Source organism: Pseudoliparis swirei, chromosome 3 (genome assembly GCF_029220125.1).
Source record: "Pseudoliparis swirei isolate HS2019 ecotype Mariana Trench chromosome 3, NWPU_hadal_v1, whole genome shotgun sequence".
Lineage (NCBI taxonomy): Eukaryota > Metazoa > Chordata > Actinopteri > Perciformes > Liparidae > Pseudoliparis > Pseudoliparis swirei.
This window is the reverse complement of record NC_079390.1, coordinates 14,456,548-14,481,604: the sequence shown is the minus strand read 5'-3', so window position 1 is coordinate 14,481,604 and position 25,057 is coordinate 14,456,548. Positions and strand designations below refer to the sequence as shown.

Here is a 25,057-nt window from a genome sequence, read left to right as displayed (position 1 = left end):
GAGCCGGGTGCTGATTGTCAGAGGGCCCCTGTGATGCCAGCTCTCCCTGTGCGGCCGGCCTGCTGCGGTGAATTTAAGAGGACTTTAATCTAACTGGGCTGAGAAGAGGAGTAGTGGCCAGGGACAGGTGGGAGGGGGGCGACTGCAGGGTAATAGTGGATGTAGAATCGCAGGGCCACAGCTGAGGACAGACGCTCTTTCAGGGCTTCCTATTGCTCTCCGATGGATACTTGTGCCGAGAACACAAGCGCAAGAAAAAATAGCCGGACATAAATTCACAAGAATGGGTCCCTTTTCGGCCATATTGCGGTCACAGAACGGTCCTCCAGATGGCTAAGGGACCTACCAGTGGTGCAATACAATCACTGGTATGGCAGAAATATCCGGAATAAATATGAAGAGCTTTATATCATATAAAGATTCAGCCAAAAGACTTTTTCTCTCAAAACTTCCATGTTGATGACACGTTTCAAACCATTTACTCTCTCCAGGTGTCGGTGCTTCTTATTGTGAGGGTTAGATGTCTGTCTTTAATGTGTAAGTTACTAGTCTGAAGAGAATAAAGTTTGAATTCTATAGTTCTCTCTGTGAGGTTTTAAGTGTAGAAATAGTCAATCTTCTAATGTATTGAAGTTGTTGCGAACAGGAGTTATTCAATGAGGACCATGACTTAGAACAGGATAAAACATCATTTAATACAGTTCAACGGTCTCATTTAGCCAACTCCATTTTAGAAACTGCAGGTAAAGAGCAGAAGTATGTGCTTTTATGGCACACAAAGGCCAATTATTTTCATAATTGCAGCTCCAAACGTCAAACATTGTTTTTCGCCCTAATTGACAAGAAAATTAACAGTGGACTAGATTAACTGTGTAAGGTGGTTCTAACCACTGTAAATTGCTTAAAATGGCCTTTCATAGGCAATACATATAAAGAGCAATCACGCTGTTTCCCCCCTCTCCACTACCTTTTTAGCAAGTGTAATCTGCTGGGTAGATTCACTAAGGATAAGAGGAAAAACTGGAATTATGCACATTATTCATCTTCCTAAGTGCAGTACTCGAACACAAAAAGCAAAGATGGGTAAATGCACTGCACCAGGTTGTCCTCATGCAAAGTGCAGGTCAGGTTCCAGCAGGCAGCAAGAGCTAATGGCAGTGAGTGGTGCTCCTAACACATGCTCTGGCTCTTTCAGGGACACAGGGGAGTTAAGTGCCGTGCTCCCAACTGCTGATTATCGCACCTTCGCCAGCCTGCCAGGTCCCCCTGCCCTCCATGCATTGATCTCATTTGGCGAGCAGAAAAGGCAGTAATTGGATGAGGGCTTGGAATCAGATGGCCCTGCCTGGCTTGGCTGATTCCCCTCTTCATGGGCCTTCTGGGCCCAGGGCCAAGCCAAGGTTAATCCCATCCAATCCCCTGTACTATGTGGCCCTTCGCTGCCCTCTGACCCCTTACCGCTACCAAACACAGCTGATGTGACTCTCTTTAAACTGGTTGGAGCTAATCATCTAATTCGTATACACACGATTTAACACTCATGCACTGTGGCACAAAAACAGGCCCACATATCATTGTGTACAGTGTGTTAACTTCTGTCTTGTTCAATTATATCAGTACAAAATACAAATGAAGAATATTTCACTCGCTCACTCATACTTCCTCACATTACAAAACATGAGCCATGTCTCCTGACTTTCCAGCAACAGTGGCAGAAGACATGGGGGAGAGGATGGAGACGAATCTCCCCTGTGATGTGTCACTTTATTAGTGGCTACGGGTCTGAGATGTGCCATGGCAGGGGTCGACTAACACGCATATGCAATGCGAATATACCATTATGCAGAACATGTTACAACAAAAAGTCAAAGAGCAATTTTACCTCTGCTTCACTGTGAGGCCGCTGCTGTTCCATTTAAGATGGCCAGCAGATTAATCTTCATCGCTCTTTTCTATTTGCACACTGTGTAGTCAGAGATGGAATTTGCCTGGATGAGACGAGTCCCTCAAAAGGCTCAGCGCGCATCATCAGGAATGAATGCAGCAGGGGGACGCCTCTTGGGAAACACTAATCTTCTTATTGCATACATTTATTCAATTCTGGTGTCAATATCAACCATAATCAGTATGGGCCATGTGACAAGTGCTTTATGTGTTAGTTGATAGTGGATGACAGGAAGTAGACGTAATCACCTGGGGGTACATTGCGGCTGACAGCTCTGGATCAAAGCTCAGCTCCAGCAGATTAATCATGAATTGTAATGCACCTTATAAAAGAACTTCAATAGAGTACATAGAAACACAGTTATTCATCAGACATCTCACACAAGTCGACAGCTGCAGTTTACGACAGTGGTAATCCCCCAATAATCCCCTGGATCGCACTTTGAAACTAGATAACACTTAGCGAAGGTGATACAGTGTGACCATTTATTCAGGTGCATGTACACACACCATCGTCCGGAATGCACAAAAGTATGGCACAAAACCCCGAATATGACAAGAAAAAGATATATAATGTTAGTCAAGATAAAGACGAGGAGCACAATCCATGTGACAAGTTGAGAAAATCTGGACACCACAAACAAAGGAGGAGTGACACATTGTTACCTCGGGCTGGTCTACAGAAACAAAATGAAGACAAACGTAAAGGAACAGTGCTGGCAAATTATTATTTGTGATCTACCAAAACTGATACCATGTGCCAATCTCTGCTTTATGCGCCATACTTGATATATTATTATTGCAGTGGAACAAATAACAATACTGTACGGTGCACCCACTAGGTTGTGCGGCGGGAGATGACAATCTCAGAAGCCAGGCTTGAATTTTTCATTTCAATTCCCAGCCAAGCTCAATATAGAAAGCCTGAAATCTAAAGAGTAAGTAGCATCAGCTGGTTGCTCTTAACAAAGGGAGTTTAAAAAAACACATATAGGACTGAATCTCTACTGGAAATGGGACACTAACAGACACAATTCGAGGCGAGACGAGGCCAACACTTGTGTGTCATGAAGACAACAGTCGAATGGCCATCCTGTGGATTCCCGAGGCCTTCCATCTAGATTGCAGATGGATAAGTGCACGTTAAAACAATATCCCACTGACTAAAAAAATCATTTCTCATAGCCGTCTCTATTTACTGAAAGGCTGCTCGTCTCCCACTGGGGCAGAAACAAATGAAAATGTTATTTCTCTACTCATGAACTCCTAGCTCGTCTTGTTTTTCACTGCTGGCAATTTCATTTCTCTTCTAAATTTGACTTAAGCCCCCGACTTGAGGGAAATAATGTCTCTGGAATAATCTTCTGCAACTGTAATTCCACGGGCACTATCTCCGTCTGTTTTATCTATGCGTCTGTCTGTCCATCTATCTTTATATTTATTTATTTATTGTTAGTGCTGTTTCCTTGTGGTTTAAGGGAAATTGCACTGGCTTCTGAAATAGAAGAGATGTGACATCCAATGCCTCACAGTAATGCTGTCAGACGCACAAGTCTTGACGAAGACACAACATGCCCTTTCCCACACAGAGGAAGAGGATGCACAGCGTTACAAAGTCCGTCAGAAAGAAGAAATAAAAACTGGGCTCAATTCAAAGCACATCCAAAACATAGTATTAGATATATTATTTATGTATAGACAAATTACTGTGCTGTTTTGAGAATACACATTTTTCCATTATTTTCCATTATAAAGCAGTAATTTCAGATTTGACTCATGTAAGACAGTTGTATAACAGCACATATCCTCGTGGCACATATCCAACGGTTTAGCTGCAAAAGTAACTTTGGCATTTTTGGCAATATCCCGAAAAACAGAAAACTCTTTTACCTTCCTGTATTCACGTCTGTTTACTAACTCCAGGGCAGATTGAATGTAGCGAAGGAGGGTCAAGGGTTGGAAACCAGAGACTTAAATGTGAATTTAATAAGAACATTATGGCACAACAACTTTTTCCCTTCTTTTTATTTCTGTCAGAGCCAGTTCATATTCAAACCCGCTCTGCTCATAAGTTCTAGTTCACCTGCAATGTAGCATATAATATGCATAAACAGAACGCGTTGGATACCACAGTACAATACAAGTATTTCAGAGCATCATGAAAGGGGAAAACTGAAACTTGGATAACTCAGATTTTCACAATGACATCCAACTTTGTTGCATTGTGGATCATCACATCTCCCTATTATATATCGAACGCAGTGTTTATTGACACAAATTAAGAATGAGTGGCACCTCAACAAAGCCTAAACACATTGCTGCATAACCAAAAGGGACATTGTTGTGGAGAGCAGCAGGGCTGGCATTCTCTCGGCACCTTATCCTTCCATTTGATTTGGATTGAGCTGTCAACAACAGCAGGCTCACACGTGTGTTTGGCCTATAGACATGACAGATCGGCCCGAGTTTGTGGACCTGCAGACCGTCCTTTGTAATCCCCATACAGCGTTCTCAGCAACTACAAACTCAACAAGACTCGACACAACGCACACAAACCTCAACCCTCCCACACAGCTTCTAAACCCTGCGGCTAAACTCTACGCTATGAACAAACACACACCAGGGATACACATATACAAAACACACACATAAACAAAAACTCCTCGGAGAGGTTTGCATCACAGCATGGATATTCATGTGGCCTGAATGCTAAGGGTTAAAGAACTACAACAAATATGCTCCAAATCAGACAGGAATGGGAGTATAAAAAATAAAAAAAGCGGCACAGAGAAAGACACTTACGTCATCTCTTTGTTTATAGTGGCTGTGATGAGCCCAGAGAGAGGGTAAGGATGATTTGTTGGCTCAGGAGAGGTAAGCGATATGTAGCAGTGAATGGCCAGTAATCACGTTTATGATGAGGAGATGGTTCTGGACTCCCGGTGCGTCTGATTGTGTTTTCTCTGGCTCCCAGCGTGGGCCCCAGCACACCCCTACCAGGCCATTGTGATTGAAGAATACACTCTAGCTCAGCTTCTCCTTGGGGTGTAAAAAGGTGCATGTAATACCGCTTGTGTGCCTTTGCGTATGTATTTGTGTTTACTTGCGTGTCGGCCGGTCTGTCTTCATAAAAAGGACTGTTAGTCGATGAAGACCTCCCATCACAAAAGAAAGCACCACTTCCCCTTTCTCCTCCATGCAGCCAGTTCCCACATTGCTCTCATTGCTATGGCAACCGGCACTCTCTCCTTAGGCTCTGCATGCATCCAATCAGAGTGAGACCTTTGTAGAGATTCCTCTGGGCTCCACTTATTCAACTTACCCCACCGGAACAGCCTCGGCGCTGTAAAGGCTGGAACAAAGAGCAGAGAGACTCCCTCACCAGGGCCTGGTATGACAGCGAAAATTGGGGCTACAGGGTTGGGTTACAGGGAATGCGGAAGGAATACGTAGCCAAGAGCTGCGGGATGATCGGCAAACGCAAAAGCAGGGTGGCAGCGCATGGCCACGGCCAATTTCAGTGGAAATTATGTGGAATAGGATTTGTTATTGGAAGCCTCAGAGCCTGCATACTTGGCAAGTATCGCGTGGCTCTGGCACTGGTTTAAGCTTGATAAGTCAGAATGGATTCCGGCTGGGCCTATTTATGTCATTCCTGAAAACATATGGATAGGATTCAGGCGCTCAATACTTTCAACCTTCAACAATGACATTCAACACCATTTCTCCAGTCCATTAATCTTCCATGAGAATAGATTTATCATCCACAGCACTGAGGGATTGCATTGAGTCAGCATCAGCCTGAACAGTACTTACCACACCAACCTCACTCTGTATCAATTTCAACAATTAAATCATCTTATTTTGCCGGATATACAGTAACATAACAATAGTAAAGGTCACAATGTTGCCCTGACTCCCCAAACTGTATTTTGTGTTCAAGGCCTCTAGGAGTGGTAAATAATTAGCAGATATAAACTAGTGGCGTGTAATCTTAACCTGAGGGCTGCTCAGAGGTCACTACAGACAATCACACTGTGCCTCTCTCATTCCAATTAGATTTCTGGAGAGTAGATGCAGCCGAGTCTGAGTTGAACACTTGTGAACGTAGGCAGGGAGGCAGGCACGCCCCAAGCAGTTTGTAGAGACGAGCCATCCAGCGGGATCTCTCACAGACCCCTGATGGACATTCGACTGTCCGGGAACTGGCAGGGCGACGGAGGCGCAGCATAATTTTGCCCGACTGCCATGTCACAAAGTGTCACAGTCTGTCCCTGACAACCCGACTGCAGGCGATGTGAGAGAATATGAGAAAGAGAAGAGATGGAGACGAGAGGAAAAAAGAGGGCTTGATTTGGAGGGCCAGAGGTGTCAATAAGCATGTCTGGCTACTTCCTGGGTAACAGCCGATTCATCGGGTTGATTGAAAGGCAATTTAAGTGATCTTGTGTCTGGTTCAGCTGGCACGCTGACTGTGCAGTGAGAAGCAGAACCTTGCATAATGATTAAGAAAAGTAAGGTGCAAAGCTCTAATTGTGGACCAACCCGTCCTCATTCCCAGTGTGTCACACACACCGCTTGGTCAGGACCCCTTGCGTCACTTTTAAAACACACTGCCTCACTGCGTTGGGAAAACATTGTGGTCTGGGTTACAATAAGCGCCGATGTTGCAAAATTATTTTGGTTTCAGGCCAGATACTGACAGTGGTCTCTTGGGTGAACGTCTTGTGTGATAGGACCATGTCTCTCTTTTTACTACGGCAACTGACTTCCAGAGTGGTCAATCATGTCTAATATTAGATATTATTATAATATCAGGGGGTCTGATTCAGGCGCTAAAGGGTGCGTCAGCATCGCTATTTGACGACCTGGAAATGAGACCTGGCGGTGTGGACAGGATCTCTTCTTCAGCACACAGGACTTGAGAGATAGCTAGCCAGCGGGGAAAATAAATATTCTACAATGTCTTCCAGGTGTTCCTTTATGAATTAATAGGAACCCCAAATGGCACACATCAAAGAGTGAGTCATCCTGTCAAAACCTTGAGCTTTAAATGAGTTCATATTTGATCACAGAGGTACATGATCTTAGCGGTAAAACACACTTCGTTCTCATATCAGATACCCGTCAACTTGATCTCTCAGGGCTTCATGAGCTGGCCTCTTCATTGTTCAAAGTATTAGATGAAAAGCTGGTGAAACTGCCTTCAGCTATTACATTCATAACTCTAACTTCTTTTAAAATAAGGCTTAAACCTCCTCCCCCACCCCCCCCCACCCTTCAAGGCTGGATGTTTGGGTACATTGTCATCTATTTTTCATGAGTGTTTTTCTATATGGTGTGTGTGTTTTTGTTATTTATATCTGGTTAGGATACTAAAGTGTGTAGACCTATTGTATTTAGTATGTCAATCTCCCCTGAGTTGTATACATGACTGCTGAAAACCCATTAGACAGTCAAAAAAGACAGCCAAGGAGTCCCCTGCACTGCATCTGCAGCTCATTTCACATGCCACAATGCACACACTGGAGCCTGTGCAACGAGAACGATCCCATGATAATGAGCTAATTATAGGTACAACATTCCCACTTCCATATCGCAATGCTCGTCTCTAATAGGAAACATTTCAAATTATTGAGAGGCAGGGAGAGAAAGAGACGGATAATTGATGCGAGCAATTACAAGTTATGTGTCGGAGCAAATTGGCCAGCATATCTGGACATGTAGGGGGACTGCGACCTCATTTACATCAGCGTGTCAGGAAATAATTGGAGAATGTACTGAAGAGGTGGGATGACGTAAGCAGTTCACTTGGACAGTGAGATTCAGTTCCGACAAGAAGCTTATGGAAAGGAGTGTGCTCCGAGGTCAAGGACAAAATAATATGTGTGGCCTTGGTTTGCTCCAGCAAATCCCAATAGGGATTTTTTACAGCAACAAAATATACTTTATGACATTAATCTGTTTCCAAAAGCTGTAATTTGAGTATTTCAAATGGTTTCTCCACATGCACACAGGATTCCGAATAGGCTGTCATGTTTTCTGCAGAAAGCCAGTAATAACGGCGTTCTGTTTTACGAGCCATAAGAGAGACCTGAGCTGTGTTTGGGCTGAAACCGCTTCAAAAGCAAGACGATGTGCTTGACTTTTAACAATATCACTTCCAGATGTTTCATTACAAAACAACTTTCCAAGACCTCACCGCGGGAAAACCTTCTCGTGCGAGGGGAGCCAGGACACACAAGTGTGGATTTCAGGAACCCACAATTTTCAAATGTTCATTTCAGTCAGAAAAAAACTTTTCCAAAACTGTCTGGACTAACACCAATAAAGTGCAAGCATTAATATTAGTTTTACAACCCGTCTAACCAGGCCAACACACAAATGCGTACCCTTTGTTACAGGAAGGTATCCACGTAATGTAGTATATAAAAGGTGTTGTCCACAGGCATTAGACAGCATGGCATCTGTTTTAATTTGACAGGCAGAATTTACTCAACAGGATGCTATGGCTGACGATAAAAATGGCCACTGAAATAAAGGGGTGCATTCATTATAGTCTGCCTCTTGTGCCTCTCATCAGGCTGGCTCACACTGACTGGCGGGCTCTGACCCAGTACTCTGGAGCCTCTCTCTAATGCATCCCACCTCTCATCAAGACCCTTGGGTGGAAAAAAAGGAGTAACATGCTGTTTACTTGCAATCCCAGGCCCATAATTGCCAATTTATTTGATAGGCAGCCGGGTAATGATGGCATTTCACCCCTTGCCGCAGAGACTAAACGGGAGTGATTCATCCCAAGCTCCCTGCCCTGCCTGATCCAGCAGACTCCCTCTGCTCAGGACTGCCGCCTGCATGAATGCCTGCCACCCAGACTGAACGGGGCAGGCTGCGGTGGGGGGGATGTGGACGGCTTCAAACGAAAAACCAAAAGGGAGCTCGGCGCTTCAGAGCAAATGCGGCTAAACCTGCCAATTTAGCTTGGGTTTGGGGTTGAGGCAAACACAGCCGAGCTGATGTGCCATTTGTAGGCCTTAATGAGCTGGCAGGACGGAGTGAGGAGGGAAGGCGAGCGGGAGAAAGGGGGCAGCCAGGCCTGACCTCCTCTGGCCTCCATCTCCCTGCCAGCCAGTGCCAGGTCGGCAAACTCAGTTTGTCTGCTTCACCGGAGCGCGGCCGTTCCGTGAGAGGAAGGGAGTGCTACAGCAAATACCATTAGCGAACTGTTGGGTCTAATGAACAGCTCGGGTCAAAGCTCGCTTCTGTCTCACACCGCTCCCCGGGACTAACGAGTGCCTTAGATGCGTTCTCTTTGTTTTTGCATGGGGAGGGAGCATCTCTGTGCAGCATTTTATAGCATTAAAAAAAACACATGCTGCCAAGCCTCCCATCCTCCAGAGTGTTCTGAGATGTCAGCTCAGGTGGAAGTGCACATAGAGAGGGCGATGGATGCTCCCTAAGAACAAGTCACGAGCGGGGAACGTTTCTACTTGAGGAAACCTGAGATTCTCAAAATAAATTACGGAGGCAATTAGGAATTTAGGACAACGTTCCAATAAATCACAGTAAACACATCGGTGTAAGTTGCTGCAAGTTATCTTCATTTCAGGGACTGATTTCACACACAATATTCAAACCGAAATAAAAGGAATGTGGAGCAACAGTGATCGTGAGACATACCATAAGAACATGTTTCATTCGTGTGTAACTAATGAGTCGAAGTGAAAATCATCAAAGTGATTTAATCTCAATGGAGGGACGTGGTTGGCCAACAAGGCCAAGTCAGAATATACGGTTGCCAGTTCAGGCTTTTATGATTATGAATATTTAACAGTAACTAAAGAAATGACATGGAGCAAAAGCCTCAACAACACATATTAGAATAGTTGCAGGCAGTCTTTTGATGGATATTTGGTGTTCCTTTTAAGGAATCAAACATAGTTGGGACAACATGATTCCCATAACAGGACATGAACCATCGTACATAATTATACTGCATTCCATGATGTTTTAATACTGCACCTATGTTGTAATAGTAGCGTAGGATTTTAGTCGTAGAGCTCATGAATGCTTTTATGATTCACTGTGACCGCCACAGTAAAGCAACCATCCATAGGATATATGTCAGACCCCTTTTTGTCTTGGTATAGTGCTGCGTAGTCACCACAGTGCAGCCAGCCGGGGATCCGCAAGTCTCATTTCAATTTCTGTTGTCAACATCAAATTACTTATTTCATGCCCAGTCAAGCATCGCAAAGCTACATGAAGAATCCGCTTTGCTTTAGTTGTTGGGCCATGTCTTTCTCAAAGACTAGCTCGCTCCCAACTGACAGCTTTAATTATGGTCAGATATCTGATTGCTTCACTGTAGATTCTCCACACAATCAAAGGGCAGGGCCTGGTGAATGGCAGCGAGGTCCCTCGAGCCTGCTCGCTTCACGTCTTGGAATATGTCACAGGGCGGCGACTCTCTCTTCTGTCAGTTAATGCTCGCCTTCAGCTGCCCCACAAGCAACGAGGACGTGAGTAAGTTGTGTCTTTTTTTGTATCAGTCATAAAGAGAGAGAGAGTGTGTGTGTGTGTGTGTGTGTGTGTGTGTGTGTGTGTGTGTGCGTGTGTGTGTGCAGGATGCAAATAGTGCTCTTCACCAAAGTACTTCAATAGAGCACTTGATTTGGTTCAACATCAGAATAATTCCTGACCCAATTGATTACATCACATTCATAACTTACCTTTTGCCCGTGACATACCGAAGGTGCAAAGCCACATACATGTTATGACTCTTGAATTATGAAACTGGAGTAAAATTTCTAAGCGTTCGTGCTAAGAGATCATGCACTGATTCAGAATACCAACGCAATTATCTCTCTTTAGAACAGTATAGAAGAGCTCGGCATGTTTTAGCTGACATGGAATGATTAAGTAGGTAGTTTGACGTGAAGGTCAATGACTGGTTCAATGACTGGTTCAACTGGTTCCGGTCAAGGCAAAGGTTGTGCCACGAACATTGCAACTAATGAATCATTCATGCAGATTAAGTTGCTTAGGAATTAGTAAATCTTTATTTAACACCTCCTGTTATGTTCGTTTCCCAGGTACAGCAATGAATTTGCGAACATTTTTGTGAGAAAGAGAGTGTGCATGCGTGAGAGATTGAGATGAAATATGGTGTGTGTGAGAGTGTGAGAGTGTGTGAGTGAGTGATTTTGTTTACGTTGATTACACTAGTTAAGGCAAGCAGAAGAAGTTCCATACAGAAAAAGTACCAACTGTGACACTTCTACCACTACTACATCCTATCTCACCTTTATATATCGTTCATGTCCTGAGGTTACCGCTATAGTAGCCAGTTCTGTTTACTTGCCACTTACCACAACTCTCACATCCATCCCATATCTTCTTATAATTCTGCTTTTATTGTCAGCGCTGTGGAGTATTTTTACTATGAGTGGGTATGCACACAGATGATGCGATACAATTGATAACTTTTTTTTGTTTGTAAAACACACTCCATAGGGCATCTTTAAGTATTGCTGACATTGGGACTTCACTGAATCGGGAATATATGCGCAGACTTCCAATTATTAGGTCCCATCTTTTTGCCTTTGTTGTTGTTGTCTTTTGATTATATTTTAAATACTGGTAATGTACTAGGACTTTTGAATTTGAAATGATTTCAAGCCTCACTATGGACAGAGGACGAGATTGGAAGTTCAAAGTACCAGTGAAGCAGTGATCTGATCGGTTAATGTACTCACATCAGTCAGTCTGTCTCTGGAGCTGCTCCTGAACGAAGGCTTGGACCCTCCGCTCACACTCTCGCTGTCGCTGCCCTTAAAGTTGTTCTTCCCCGTCTTCAGCTGCCAAACACAACACACAAGGAGAGCAAGGGTTAACAACATGGAGCAAAACTGTTAACACTGCAGTTTAGAGCTTTACACGGATAAAGCTGGCGATGGGAAGGCATCCCACAGAAAGCGGCTCATGAATATGTGAGAGCTGGCAGGGGCTGCGGCGCTGTCTCTGTAAATCTGTCACATTTCTGAGCCTATTCAGCAGCCATCACTCTGACTGCCAATGATAGACGCCATCTGATCTCGCAGTATGAAACTCCTCTCAGCCCACGAAACAGAGAACAGGGACAAAGACCCCTCCAGAACCTTCGAATGGAGCCGCTATCCTTCCCAAGCAGACACCACATGCCGAGGCAGCAGGAGCTCGGCGAGTGTCATCCTCTCGACGCTCTGTTGGAGATGCAGCGAAACGACGAGAATAAAGGAGAGGACGTGCCAATCCGCGAGCATCTGAGGCCCTTCAAAATCTGTAGAACAATAAAAGACTCTTGGGAGTGCGGAGCTGAGTGGAGGGAGGGTCCCGTACTCGCTGTCCAAGTCTGCGATTGATGTCCTCTGAAGCTCCCATGCTGCTCCTTGCAGACCAGACAATCGCTGCAGGTTTCATTTCAAAGCGCATACAAAAATGCTTTATGAGACAGCGCAGTCAACGGCTGCTCTGCCAACTAATAGGAGAAGCAGAGTGTGGAGCCACAACAAACAAAGGACCAGATGATGATGGCACTCTCCTTTCCCCTGTCCCACTCTGAAGGGGAAGGGGCAGTGCTAAAGTATTCTTTTTTTCCTCTCCTCAGAATTCTCTTTTCAGGTATTGGCCATCATTCAGCGTGATGAAAGGGCATGAGGTGTGGGAATACCGAAAGAACCCCCGAGTGGAGCGGGTAATTAAAATTAAAATGTTCCCTTTTCTGTAGCCATTAGCGGTGTGAAAGGGATCCTATTCCTTGGGAGAATTGCATGATGGGTGGAAGGCGGGTGGATCCGCCAGAGTGCTGAACGTGATAAGAGAGTTTGAGCACTGCGAATGCCTGACGGGCCTGCTCGACACCGCGCGTGGACGCGTCTGACTACGTGTCTATGTGGGGTGAGACGAGCGCGCACGAGAACCAAACGTGGCACACGCAGACACACGCGCACCGCTGCGCTTTGATAGCACTAATTACCTCCAACACGTTTCATTCCCACAAAAACCAGGGGCACATTTCTCTCTTCTTCTTGTAAATGCCAGTTTGTCTGAGGGGAGTTTCCATGTTTTTAGAGAGAAGAGAGGGAATCATATCTCAGCCGCCCTGGCTTGTGAACTGATCCGTGAACAAGAGGGCGAGGGACGCTGTTTACGCCGCAGTCTGTGGCTCCTTCATCAAAACATGTTGACCTTATAATAATATTAACCAGCCTTTGTCCCTGCCGACAAAACCGGACACGCACACACAAACACAGACACACACACACGCACACACCTTCCTAAAAGCCACCGCGGACTCCTGCATCACATATTCATAGCTAAAACCAAGCCCAGATCTTTTAAGCTTATAAAGAATATAATCAGGCCAACGTGGGAAAGATATAGAGATTTGTCTTTTATTAATCAATGTAGTATACGCCGACTCCGTAGTGGTGAGACCGCATAATCACATCGCCGTATCCTGGCTTATCAGTGTGGAAGTACTCCATGAAATCAGAAATCTTGCACGAATTTAAATCTGTGTGTAATGTCTGAAGAACATGCCTAATAAAGACATTCCAATAAAGAGCGGCTCATCTTTCAGGGCTATTACATAGCTCGGGACCTGATTACACAGCTATTTGAAAACGTATCCCTCTGCTTGTTCCCTTTAATTTCCCCTTGAGCTCCCTTAAATTACTTCAGAGAATTGTGTGTGTGTTTTTTTTCCTCTTCATCTGCTCTCCCCTTTCTGGGGTTCACATGATGGATTCATTTAGTTTCATGCTGTGATTAATGGCTGTCTAAAACAAATGGAGGGAATGTTGGTGGTCAGGCCCATAAAAAAATTACCGGTAAGTTGAAATGTAATGACCTGCAGTGTGATGATAAATCAAAATGACCTCTCTTCCAACAACGCTGATCTGATCTCTCCAACAGGTCATTTTTATAGCCATTTAAGCCTGTAATGAAACCCAGCGCACTTCACTGCATTCAGCAGAGATCTAAGTCGCAGTGATGAGTCATGCATGTGCAGATGCCCCGGACTGGTGCGTACTGATGCACTAGCATCAACACATTAATTAAGAGGCGGGTTGAGGCATACGGATGCATTTATGTGATGGCCTTACTGTATCTGTGCAGCCTGGGTAAGAAGTGGCCCTGCAGGAAGATCACAGGCAGATGGTTTTAATATTCCAGAGGCTAATCTCACAACAATTAAAGACACAGCGAGACATTAGCATCTAATGAAACATTTAAACTACTAGTAAGTGCATCTGCCATTAATTTCCACACAGTGAGGTCTTGTTTTCATGCAAGCTGTTCTGTGTTCGGGGATACAGTTGGCTCTTTTCGTTCTCTTCTTTTCTCTGGTACCAGTCTGAATTTACTGAAGGAGAGAATCAACAACTGTTTTCAATCAGCAGTCAGCGTGAGGCTTTGGAAGAGAGCAGCCGAACCCCAGCATGAGACTGTTCAACCCGCAAGTATGAAAATCATTTTGCATTTCTTATACATCTATTTTTTTTACAAAAATGCTTACTGGCAAACATAAAAACTTGCTACCATACTTTATTTGGATAGTCAAAATAGTAAATGGGGACTGAACATTGTAATGTGTCAGTTAAGTCTAAAAAATAGTTTAATTAAGTGTTGCATTGTCTGTGGAAACCAGTGTTGGGCAAGTTACTGCCTATTACGTCATATTATTAGTGTCTGTGTAGAGTAATGGGTTAATGATTTCACAACTTTCATGTTATTTTCACCAAACTGACCGCAGGAGTTCGATCAGACATTTTAAAATGAAGAGGGTGATGTTGTTTCATAAGAGGGTTATTAAAGTTTATTGTAGTTCATTACAAATCTGGTGGTGGTCGATACTGCACACTCTAAGTGCGAGCGGACGTCGAGCCTTTTTTCTCCGGTAGGCCGCTGGGAGCGCTTCATCCCAGCTCTGCGTGTGGGTTCTGTTTCTATGACAACAACATCTTTACAACATATCGCCACTCTGACCTCCGTTGTATAAAAGTGTTGAATCGGCACTGGTTTTTTTATCATCTCCTGGGGCTGCTATCGATACTGTAGTTATATCATCGGCCCGTCCAGGAGCTAATGCTAGATGGAGCACAATTCACATGTTTTTTTACTCGTGGCGTAAAACAGTAATACTTCATTTTAGGTGTTAACGTGTTACTTGATGTAGAAGATGTTATAATAACCCAAATCCTATTGGTCAAGTGCAATATTACTTTGTTTCTCTTAAAGAAGAAAAGAAAAGAAAAGAAAGAATATATATATACTTAAGCAATTCAATTATCCATCTGCTTACAATCTGTACACACAAACATCCTCTTTCGGACCAGTGACCAGACCCAAAACCCTCCCAAACCCAAAATTCAAAAAAGAAAAGAGACCACAGCGAGGAGGATCCCTCTCCTAGGATGGACAAAGAGAAAATAAGGAGGATACAATGTGAGGATCCTCTCAAGATGGACAGGGAAAATTGAAGAGATATACAGACAGAAGGAATCTTCATTTCATACATTCCACGATGATGGACTCCACACACCAAGGATCAAGGCTCGAAAAGGAGAGGGAAGAGGGATCAGAGCTGGGGACAGTGGGCACAGGACAGTAGGCAGAGTCATGAGACAGATTGGCGATCATGCAGATGAATTCAGAGACATGGGATCTCCATCAGAGAGATAGGGTAGGTATTCATGAGGTCAAAAGAGTCAAGAGGTCCGGTTCAGAATGATGAAGATTGAGAAGCAGGGAAAAAGAAGAAAGAGAGAATGAGGAGGAGATAGGAAGGAGACGAGAAAGAGCTATATCCTAGAAGCAGCTGAGGGAGCAGGTCTGGACGATCGGGGAGAGAAAGCCCTAAGCAGCAAACCCTGAGGAGAAGAAGGAAAGTAAAGAACTCAGGAAAGAGGTATCTCTAAGGCTCTCTGTCCCCGGCTGAGAAATTAAAACTCTGATAGAGAAAAAAAACTGAAGACCTAAGCCAAAGCTCTGGCTCCCATTCTACTTTTTAAGAACTGTTTCTAAGCAAGAGTAGCTTGGCATTTAAAGGTAATAATGAGAGTGGATGGTTCTATAGATGTGCGACAATATGATTTTCTCATGATATCAAGCTTAAGAGCAAGGCGATGCTTGATAGAGGCTGATTTTAAATTTAGTGGAGTTTTAAGCACTGAGTGCAGTGCAGAGCATTTTTAATCTAGGCTTTAAGAAGAGTTGATTCTTTTTGTTTAGGCATCAGCTGCAGAGGCTAGGCAGAGCTGGAGAGAAGAGCTTAATGTAAGGGAGCTTAATACAGTCTCGACTTAATCACAACCTGAAGTAAGCAGGTTCTCAATTTGGACCTGATTTTTGAAATTTTTTAGTGCCTGATTTTGAAGATGAACGTGATGATGAAAGTGTGCTTTTGAGAAGATTTGCTTCACTTTTGAAAGTTTTTGTCCAGATCAAGAGACTTTAGGAGATTTTACGATGCCAGAACAAAGTGATTGCCAGAAGCAGTTGGAGATCACAGACAAAGTCCCGAAAAGAATTTCGCCAATTAATTATAGTGGTTTTGGATGAGAGTATGCCTGAGTTTACAGAAGGTCAGTTTGAGATTTTGTCTTTTGGTCATTTTAAGTTTGTTGCTCATTTGTTTTTTTTTGGTTTATCCCTTTGGTTTTATCGATCATCTTTTTTGATGATTAAGTGAGTGGTGATGAAATATATTTGAGTGAAATCTGGCATGTATTGGTAAATAAAATTATCCCAAGCACAGAACCTTGGAAAAATAACCTTAACGTTAGGTATGATTAACGCGTCCAAGTTTACAAATACAAACTGAGATCGATGTTAACGTTAGGATTTATCGATGCCATCGCGTTATCTGATAAATGCCAATCGACTGCTTCAGTGTGCAAAAGAACTGTCTGTCAATAATATGGTCTAATACCAGTCTAGTCTCTAACAAGACCAGGGACAGCCAGGAGCCTTTGTCTGCTGCCATTAAGTCATTTGTAATTTTTCACCAGTGCCCGTCTCGGTGCTGTGGGTTTTATTCTTGATTGAAATTTCTCAAATGCTGTAAAGTAATGTGATGAATGTCGCCTGATTGAAAACAACTTCTGAAAATCTCTAAATTGGAGAAAGGATATTATTCTGATGTATCTATCTTTCTAGAGGATCACAGTGGAGAGGGCACCAGTTAGCCAAGGGGTCTGGAGCCACCTTGAGTTTGAGTGCCAATTGTTGTGAGACCAGAACATAATGCTTAATGGAATTGATAAGGTTTTATTAAAGGCAAAACGTCTTTAAATTTCGTGGGATGGGGTCCAAGAGACAGATAAAGCGCCTTCGAGGGATAGGGCAAAATAAGGGTAGATGGTCACGCAAGAAAAAAAAAAAGAAAATCACACCACCCCATGCAGCGGTTTCAAGGCCAAAAATAACTGGAGGAGGGGGCTGCGTTTGGCATCCACAGATTCTAATCTTGTCCAGATATAGTAAATCTTTTCATTATTAAAAATTCATTAATTAAAATTTTTATTAGAATTGAAACTAAAGTTAAGACACAGGCTGGGCTTCTTCTGAAGGTTTGCTACCATGCCTGGCTGACCTGCTGGTGTTTTTATTTTCTATTATTGATGAGCTATGACTGCTCTGGCATTTTATTTGCCTTCTTATGTATTTTAAATGAATAATCTTAATTCAGACTATCTTCTTCGAACTAAGCGGGATTCTTCGAGTTTCTTAAACTTTTGCTACTTGTTTGCTTTCAGTCTTCGTGACGTTGTTTCAGTTCAGAGTGCTTCAGTCCTCTTCAGGAGCTCTTCCTCCGGTCTTCTTCTTCTTTGTCATTCTCATTTCTTTCTCAGGCTTCTTCAGAGCCCTCAACATTTCAATCTGGGATGATCAGACCAGGAGGAGGAAAGTTACTGTTATATTGAGGCGTTAATGACATTCAGTGCAGAAAGGAATTAAGATATTTTTTTTACTTTACACAAATACTAGTCAGACTAGACATCTAGTGTTGAACACACTAACGGATAAGTTACCAGTGTTGAAATTAGTTGAGGTTCGGGTTGAGAGGTCTGTCTGAAGGAAAGATAGGAAGACGCTCAAATGCTCAGGATCAATGTAGAGCAAGAGAACAAGATCAAGTCCAAAAGTCAGCTGTGAGTGGTCTTCAACTCTGACAGAAGCCCATGAGTCCAACAAGGAGATGAATGCAGCACTAGGCAATCAACATCAACATCCACAACTCAACAATAATAACTTTCAAATAAAAATCATAAATTTTCAATAATTATTAAGAACTGAATATATAGAAATTATATATAAATATTGAATCTGAATCCTGACCTGAAGGTGGAATTGAAGAATGAATTGTTTTGGCTGTAGTGTTTTCCAGGTTGGATGTGAAAACTAAGCAATTCAGTGGTAAATGGTGTAATTTAATTAATGTTGGTTAATTAATTAATAGGCTCGATTCAAGATGGCACTCCACCTCCTCCTAGTGTGAGTTGTGCCTCGAGGAATATTAAGATTCATTGGAGCAGACATATTTCATTCAGCTCAGCATATTTTTCATGGCATCAACAGGTTTCAGTTAATATTAATGAATTTAAAATATTTCAGCAACAATCTTTCAGTAACACAGACAGAGATGAGAGAGATATTAGGAGACCAATTATTTATTGCTACTTTTTTGCTGACTGCTGAAACTTGTATGTTAACATATAAAGTTGGTTGTCCTCTGCTTTCTTCTTTTTGATTTTTTTAATTGAAGATTGACAGACAGACTCTCTACTCTAAAAGTCAGGGGTGGGTGGGTGGATAGATGGAAGAAGAGAAGGTGGGTACAAACTTAACTACAACTCTGCTCTCTGGACTGATGGGTTGTCATAGATTAGTCCGGTGATCGGATTGGTCATATTATATTCGCAGAAATGACGCGCCGCTCAGTCAACGTGGGATGAACCGTCTCTAAGGTACAAGAGGCAGTGCTGTATCGTCAATCGTGTCCGCTTCAATGGTGTTGTCAGGCAAACCCTTGAATAGGACATTATTGACGATACAGTACTGCCGCGATACGGTTCTGTGCGACAATATAAATACTAAGTAACTAGTAATCTGCCTTTCAGCACAAAAAGTTGTCGCCACCAAATGTTGTGTTTCGCAATTTAGTAGCCGAGAGAAAATAGTCCCCTTCAGCCCGGTTTTCTGAATCTGTGGATATCTTTCCAACTTTACCGAACTTTGTTTTGTCGTGTCCCTGACTTCTATGGGTTTTTACAACGCCAACAAAAACATTGTTTGCGGACGTGAACGTGCTTCAAACACCATCACCGACTCAACGTTCAGACGGAACTGCTGATCCCCGAGTGGTCTCCCTTTCCATTGTGCACAGTGCCATTGCAATCCCGCAGTATTTCAATCATATCGTCTCTGGTGTATTTACACATACATACCCACACTATATATCTATATATATATATACAGGACTGTCTCAGAAAATTAGAATATTGTGATAAAGTTCTTTATTTTCTGTAATGCAATTAAAAAAACAAAAATGTCATGCATTCTGGATTCATTACAAATCAACTGAAATATTGCAAGCCTTTTATTCTTTTAATATTGCTGATTATGGCTTACAGCTTAAGAAAACTCTAAAATCCTATCTCATAAAATTTGAATATTTCCTCAGACCAAGTAAAAAAAAAGATTTATAACAGCAAAACAAAATCAAACATTTGAAAATGTGTTTCCAGGTGTTTCGAGTTAATTAGACGATTCAAGTGATTTGTTTAATACCCTACTAGTATACTTTTTCATGATATTCTAATATTTAGAGATAGGATATTTGAGTTTTCTTAAGCTGTAAGCCATAATCAGCAATATTAAAAGAATAAAAGGCTTGCAATATTTCAGTTGATTTGTAATGAATCCAGAATGCATGACATTTATGTTTTTTTAATTGCATTACAGAAAATAAAGAACTTTATCACAATATTCTAATTTTCTGAGACAGTCCTGTATATATATATATGTATGTACATACATACATTCAATTAAATATTAATTCAGTTTATTTTGTATAGTCCAATATCACAAATTACAAATTTTCCTCAGAGGGCTTTACAGTCTGTACACATAGACATCCCTGTCCCAGGACCTCACATCGGATCGGGAAAAACTCCCAAGAAATAGAAAAAACCTTTCACAGGGAAAAAAGGGAAGAACCCTTCAGGAGAGCAACAGAGGAGGATCCCTCTCCAGGATGGACAGAACAAGAGATGTCATGTGTACAGAAGGAATCATTACAGAGTTATAACACAATCAATGAATATGACAGAGTGTATGAATGACAGATTGTATGATAAGTTAGTTATACACATACATACATACATACATATCAAAGTTTCATGTTTCCCCATACACGAGCGGAGACCATATTTTTTACTTGACTGTACTTAAGTGTAGAAAATTAAGGAATCTTAAGGCGTTTTGTCTTTTGTCATGAGGCAGTCCTGTGAATCTTCCAGGAAATATGAAATTCTGACTTCAGAGAAACGCTTAGTCTAATATGCTTGAGATACAGAGTCATAGCGCAAGTCAACATGAGACAAACCATGTGACATATCTTACTGATCATTACATCAATTAGTGAAAATGATAATTGATCCTCGAAGGGTGCAAATACAAAACTGATCAGTATTGTCTTAACAGTCAGACATAGTTCATAAAGTAATTATGTTATCTGAAACACCAACATGCTTATAGCCAGAGAGGATAATCTCTGGCTTAATAGATAATATAGAAACAAATTAGCTGTCATTGACTTCTTCTTCAAAGGTCTGCTATGGATTTCCAATAATGTGTCAGAAGATTGCAATTTCTTGACCAACGCTTCAAAAGTTCTTCTGATAAAACCTCTAATGTACATTCACCCAAACACTCTCCACACCTGAATGTCAATAAGACCTGGGATACAAGAGGAATGGTGGGGAGGCTTTTCAACATTCATATAGGTCTGCTGAAATAAACATATTTTTTTTTTTAACAGATAACCTCACAAAAGCATTATTGGAGCTGGCGAATAAATAACAAAGGTGCTGCTAAATGTCATCAATACGTATGCCTATCACAGCACAAGATTCCTGTCTATAATACAAAAGGAAAAGTAATAAAAAAAACTGAATCAATATAAAATGTTTTCATTTGGGTGATGTTGTTATTGGCAGCGGAGGGGTAATAGTGTTCAGGGTACACGGCACACACTCCAGCGCATCCACAGATCAGAGGGCAGGAAAATTACGAAACATTTCATTTAATGCTAAGAACTGCCCTGGAACAGCTATTACAACATTGTCTTGAACATGTGGAGTCAATTATTTTCCCACTAACTGAAAAGTGCTCACCGTTGCCATAGTGGAATTTTACAAGTGTATTGACCTATTCTCAAGGGCTGCACTACAGACTCGATGCAATCAAGCACAAAAGTAGGCCTGCTAACATTTCTAACCACAAAGGCCTCTTTAAACAGAGCCATACACAACCGGCTTGTCCCAGCAACTCCACCCCCAGCCCTCAGAAGGAAAAAAGACGGGGAGAGTTTTCTGTACTGTCCTCAGTGGGATAGCCATCAGCTCCTGGTTTCCCTTAGTTACGCACAACAGCAGCTGTGGAGCTCGGCGGTAATAAAACCTGGAACAATTTAACGGGTTTATTGTTCTTCTGCGGCTTTCAGAACAGCTAACCTGTCCTCTCAGGATCTGGCAGAGAGAATCCCACTAGGGCAGCAATGAAAGAGGATCTCATTTACCTAAAAGGGCTTATACATTTTTAATTTGCTTTAACAAGTAAATTAACAAGTCCCTCATTTGTGAAGTTTTATGGCTGCTTGCCACTAAGGGAGGACAATGAAGGTTTTATAGATAATCCACTACCCAGGCTGTGTTGCCGATAATAAATTGTCTATTTCCTGCGGCACTGTCAAATCCCCTTGGTTTCCACTGACTACACTTTGAATATCCCCTTTATGCTACCTTCAGAGGTCTATATACTAGGGCTATTAAAGTGCTGGAGAGCTTCACGACTCCGCAGTTAAAATGAGCAACTTGAAGAATATCTGTAGACTTTATACAGGCGCCTTAGGAGACGCCATTGCTAAACATCAGACGTCGCTAATCATGCCCATAGCGGCCCCGACATCACATCAGCCTCACAGTGGAATCACCGCGGGCAGGTCGACAGCAGCCGTTGGAGACCGCTGGGCCTGTTCAACCTGCAGCCGGCTTTATCTGACGAGGCTCTGATGTGAAACAGAAGAGCTGAGGGTTCGTCTGGGCCTGTGAGGGGGCGACACGGGCCCTACGTCATCTCTCTGGCAGTGGCCCACCAGCATGGCCCGGCTCCGAGGCCCAGCTGCCTTAACCGCCACGGACAGAAGCCCCGCCTGGCCCTCTCGTCACCCATAACCCCCTCTGCCACCCTCGCTCACAGCCTGTCACTGAGCATCAACACGTGGCCTCTGTTGCCCCAGATGTGTTTACTGTTAGCTCTGTGTGTGGCAAGAGAGGCATACCGTGTGAAAAGAACCTTTTATGCATCGGTTTTATCTCTGTAAGAATGGCCGTTGGTGCTTAAAATGACATATTCAAAATGCTTGGCATGTGTATTCCAAAGCCTACTGTTTTCCTGTGGATATCATGTCCCTTTCAACCAGCTTTTTAAGTACCCAGGTATGTAACCTTCCATGCAGAAGCTCCACTTTCTTTCAATCCTCTAGCATCATTGAGCGGCAGTGATCTCTGGAGACCATGTCAGACATTATTTTCCTAGCCTGGGTGAGATCAGTGAGGCTGAATGCACCCACTCTGACCAATCTCAGGCCACGCAGGAGGCTTTCCTAGCCTCTGTGCTGGAATGCGGAGCCAAAGCAAAGATATGAAGCCACTAAGGGCTCGTCACAGCAGCTGCAGGGTGAGAGCATCCCGAGAGGAGGAGTGGGAAATGGAGGCTCGATGGTGGGAGGAGGGGGAGAACGTGGCTGAGAGCACTGTCTTGATCTCATCCGTCATCCTTAGGACTCCATTTCCTCCACCGCAGGCTGGAGGCTACTACAGCTCGTGGCTGCATTTATATATTGCCATAAATCTCTGATCTATGACGACATTACAGACAAATCAATATGCTTTTAACATCCATCCTCTGCCCTGCGTCGCAATCACCCTTCTCCCTCCTCACAAATGGTCATATAATGCTGTAGTCTGGTGGATTGAGTTATGGGGACAATTCCCAGATTTAATAATGAACTGAGCAGGTGGAGAAAACATGTGTGGAGGGGGTGTGGGGAGGGAGAATGAGCAGTGGGAGACCTCTACTCTCTCAGATCATATCTGAACATCTTGTTATAGTAGCCCCGCGTGGCAGTAAAATAACCTTCCTGCCCACTTTACGCACGTCCAATTTCCTGAGCTCTAACAGTCGCCATGTACGGCAGGCCAAAAGCCGACTGAGAGAATACTATTACTAGAATCTTTCCCACAATGCATTAGGAAGCGAAGAGAGGAGGGGGGTTAGGGGGGCAAAATGACCCTTCTAGCTGCCTGGTTGAGCGCTCATCACCACATAACTACTCATCAAAGAAATTTGCGTGCAATTAATTACATGATTCCCCAGCTCTTCAATCTGTGTTGCCGAGTCGTTACTTCAATATTGGCTTTCAGGGACCATCCAACTGAAGCCACAGCCAGTGTGCCAAATCACAGCTCCCGGAGCTGGGCCACTTCAATAAAGAGAGGTATGGCAAAAAAGACAGCAGAGAAAGAGCCCTCTCCTATCGGCTTGCAGAGGCTATCATTTCTCTTTTTTATTGCCATTTATTTTCCTCCAGGAATTCACTGCCAGTATATTGGCAGGCCTTCCAGGAGATGGAGGCAATGAAATTTAGCGCAGACACTTAACACTGGGTCAAGTCCTGTGTGTGGCTCATGTGTAGCGGTAATATGATAGACAAACGCTTCTAGTTTAGGGAAAGAGGGCCTTTTAATGTTACAGAAATATCCACAGAATGCTCCGTGTGACAAAAAGGGAACATGCATAACCAGAGCCTTTCAGAGGGAGAAGATATAAACATGAGGAGCATGTCAGGCCTCTGTGGCCCCACCGTGGTTATTTAGGAGAGACAACCTGAATAGGTCAAAGCTGTGTCATTATGACCCTGAGTTGTGTCAGAACTACTCGCTTAAAAGCAATACAGTAAATACAGTCAGAAAATATATACTAATCATAATAATTGAGATTAATTAAAATATATTCCCTTCAAAAGGCCACGCCATAAACATGCAATTAAAATTATTATTAGTATTTACATCCACTCTGGAACAACAATGATTTCAGATACATTAAGAATTGTAGCAAATCAGACCCAGGCTGCACTATATGATTAATGTATGAGCTTAACATCCTCCTGTTTATTTTAGAAAACATCACATCACTCACTCATACCAATCACCTTAACCTGTGAATATCAAGGAACACAACGACACGCTCTCTGTAATCATCTGTTAGTATATCTGCACTCATCTGATTGAAGTAATGTGTACCTGTTGCAATCAGAGCTTATCTGTACCGTTTGCCGCTGATATCGTCGCCCCGAGCCACAGTGTCAGCCCCCCCACCACCATTTGCATTTTATGTCAACCAGCCAGAGCTAAATGGGATAGGATGGGTGGAGGCACCATAGTGATGGAGCAGCAGCTAGCAGTACGGCAGAAGCCATGGCAGTAAAAACATGAAAAAAAACAATACTGATGTTGGTCAGGTTAGTATTTTATAAGACACTACTGCAGTGGCCTTTCAAAATGTGCTCTTATTTGCACAGGAAGACGAGAAGAGAAAGCTCCTTTTATGGCGAGCTCATAAGCATACGACAACACTGTCGCTGTAATTACTCGCACTGCCAGAGCCTACCATGCACTGTGCTTACACGCTGGTGCAAACAAACAAGAACAATAGCTTCTCACCTTTCATGCATTTGGCTCCATCTGCACTGCTATTCAAGGGATTAGAAGGGGTCGTAAAA

At 43.0% G+C, this 25,057-nt stretch overlaps 1 protein-coding gene across 5 annotated transcripts in view; it reads right to left on the bottom strand.

Moving 5' to 3' along the window:
• The window catches only part of auts2a (activator of transcription and developmental regulator AUTS2 a), a 302,294-nt gene that overhangs the window by 156,056 nt on the left and 121,181 nt on the right, over positions 1–25,057 (bottom strand). For all 5 annotated transcript variants that reach the window (XM_056440702.1, XM_056440721.1, XM_056440729.1 and 2 more), the window contains one exon: positions 11,703–11,804. In XM_056440702.1, coding sequence (XP_056296677.1) covers positions 11,703–11,804 — 102 coding nt within the window. The remainder of the gene's footprint in view (positions 1–11,702; positions 11,805–25,057) is intronic.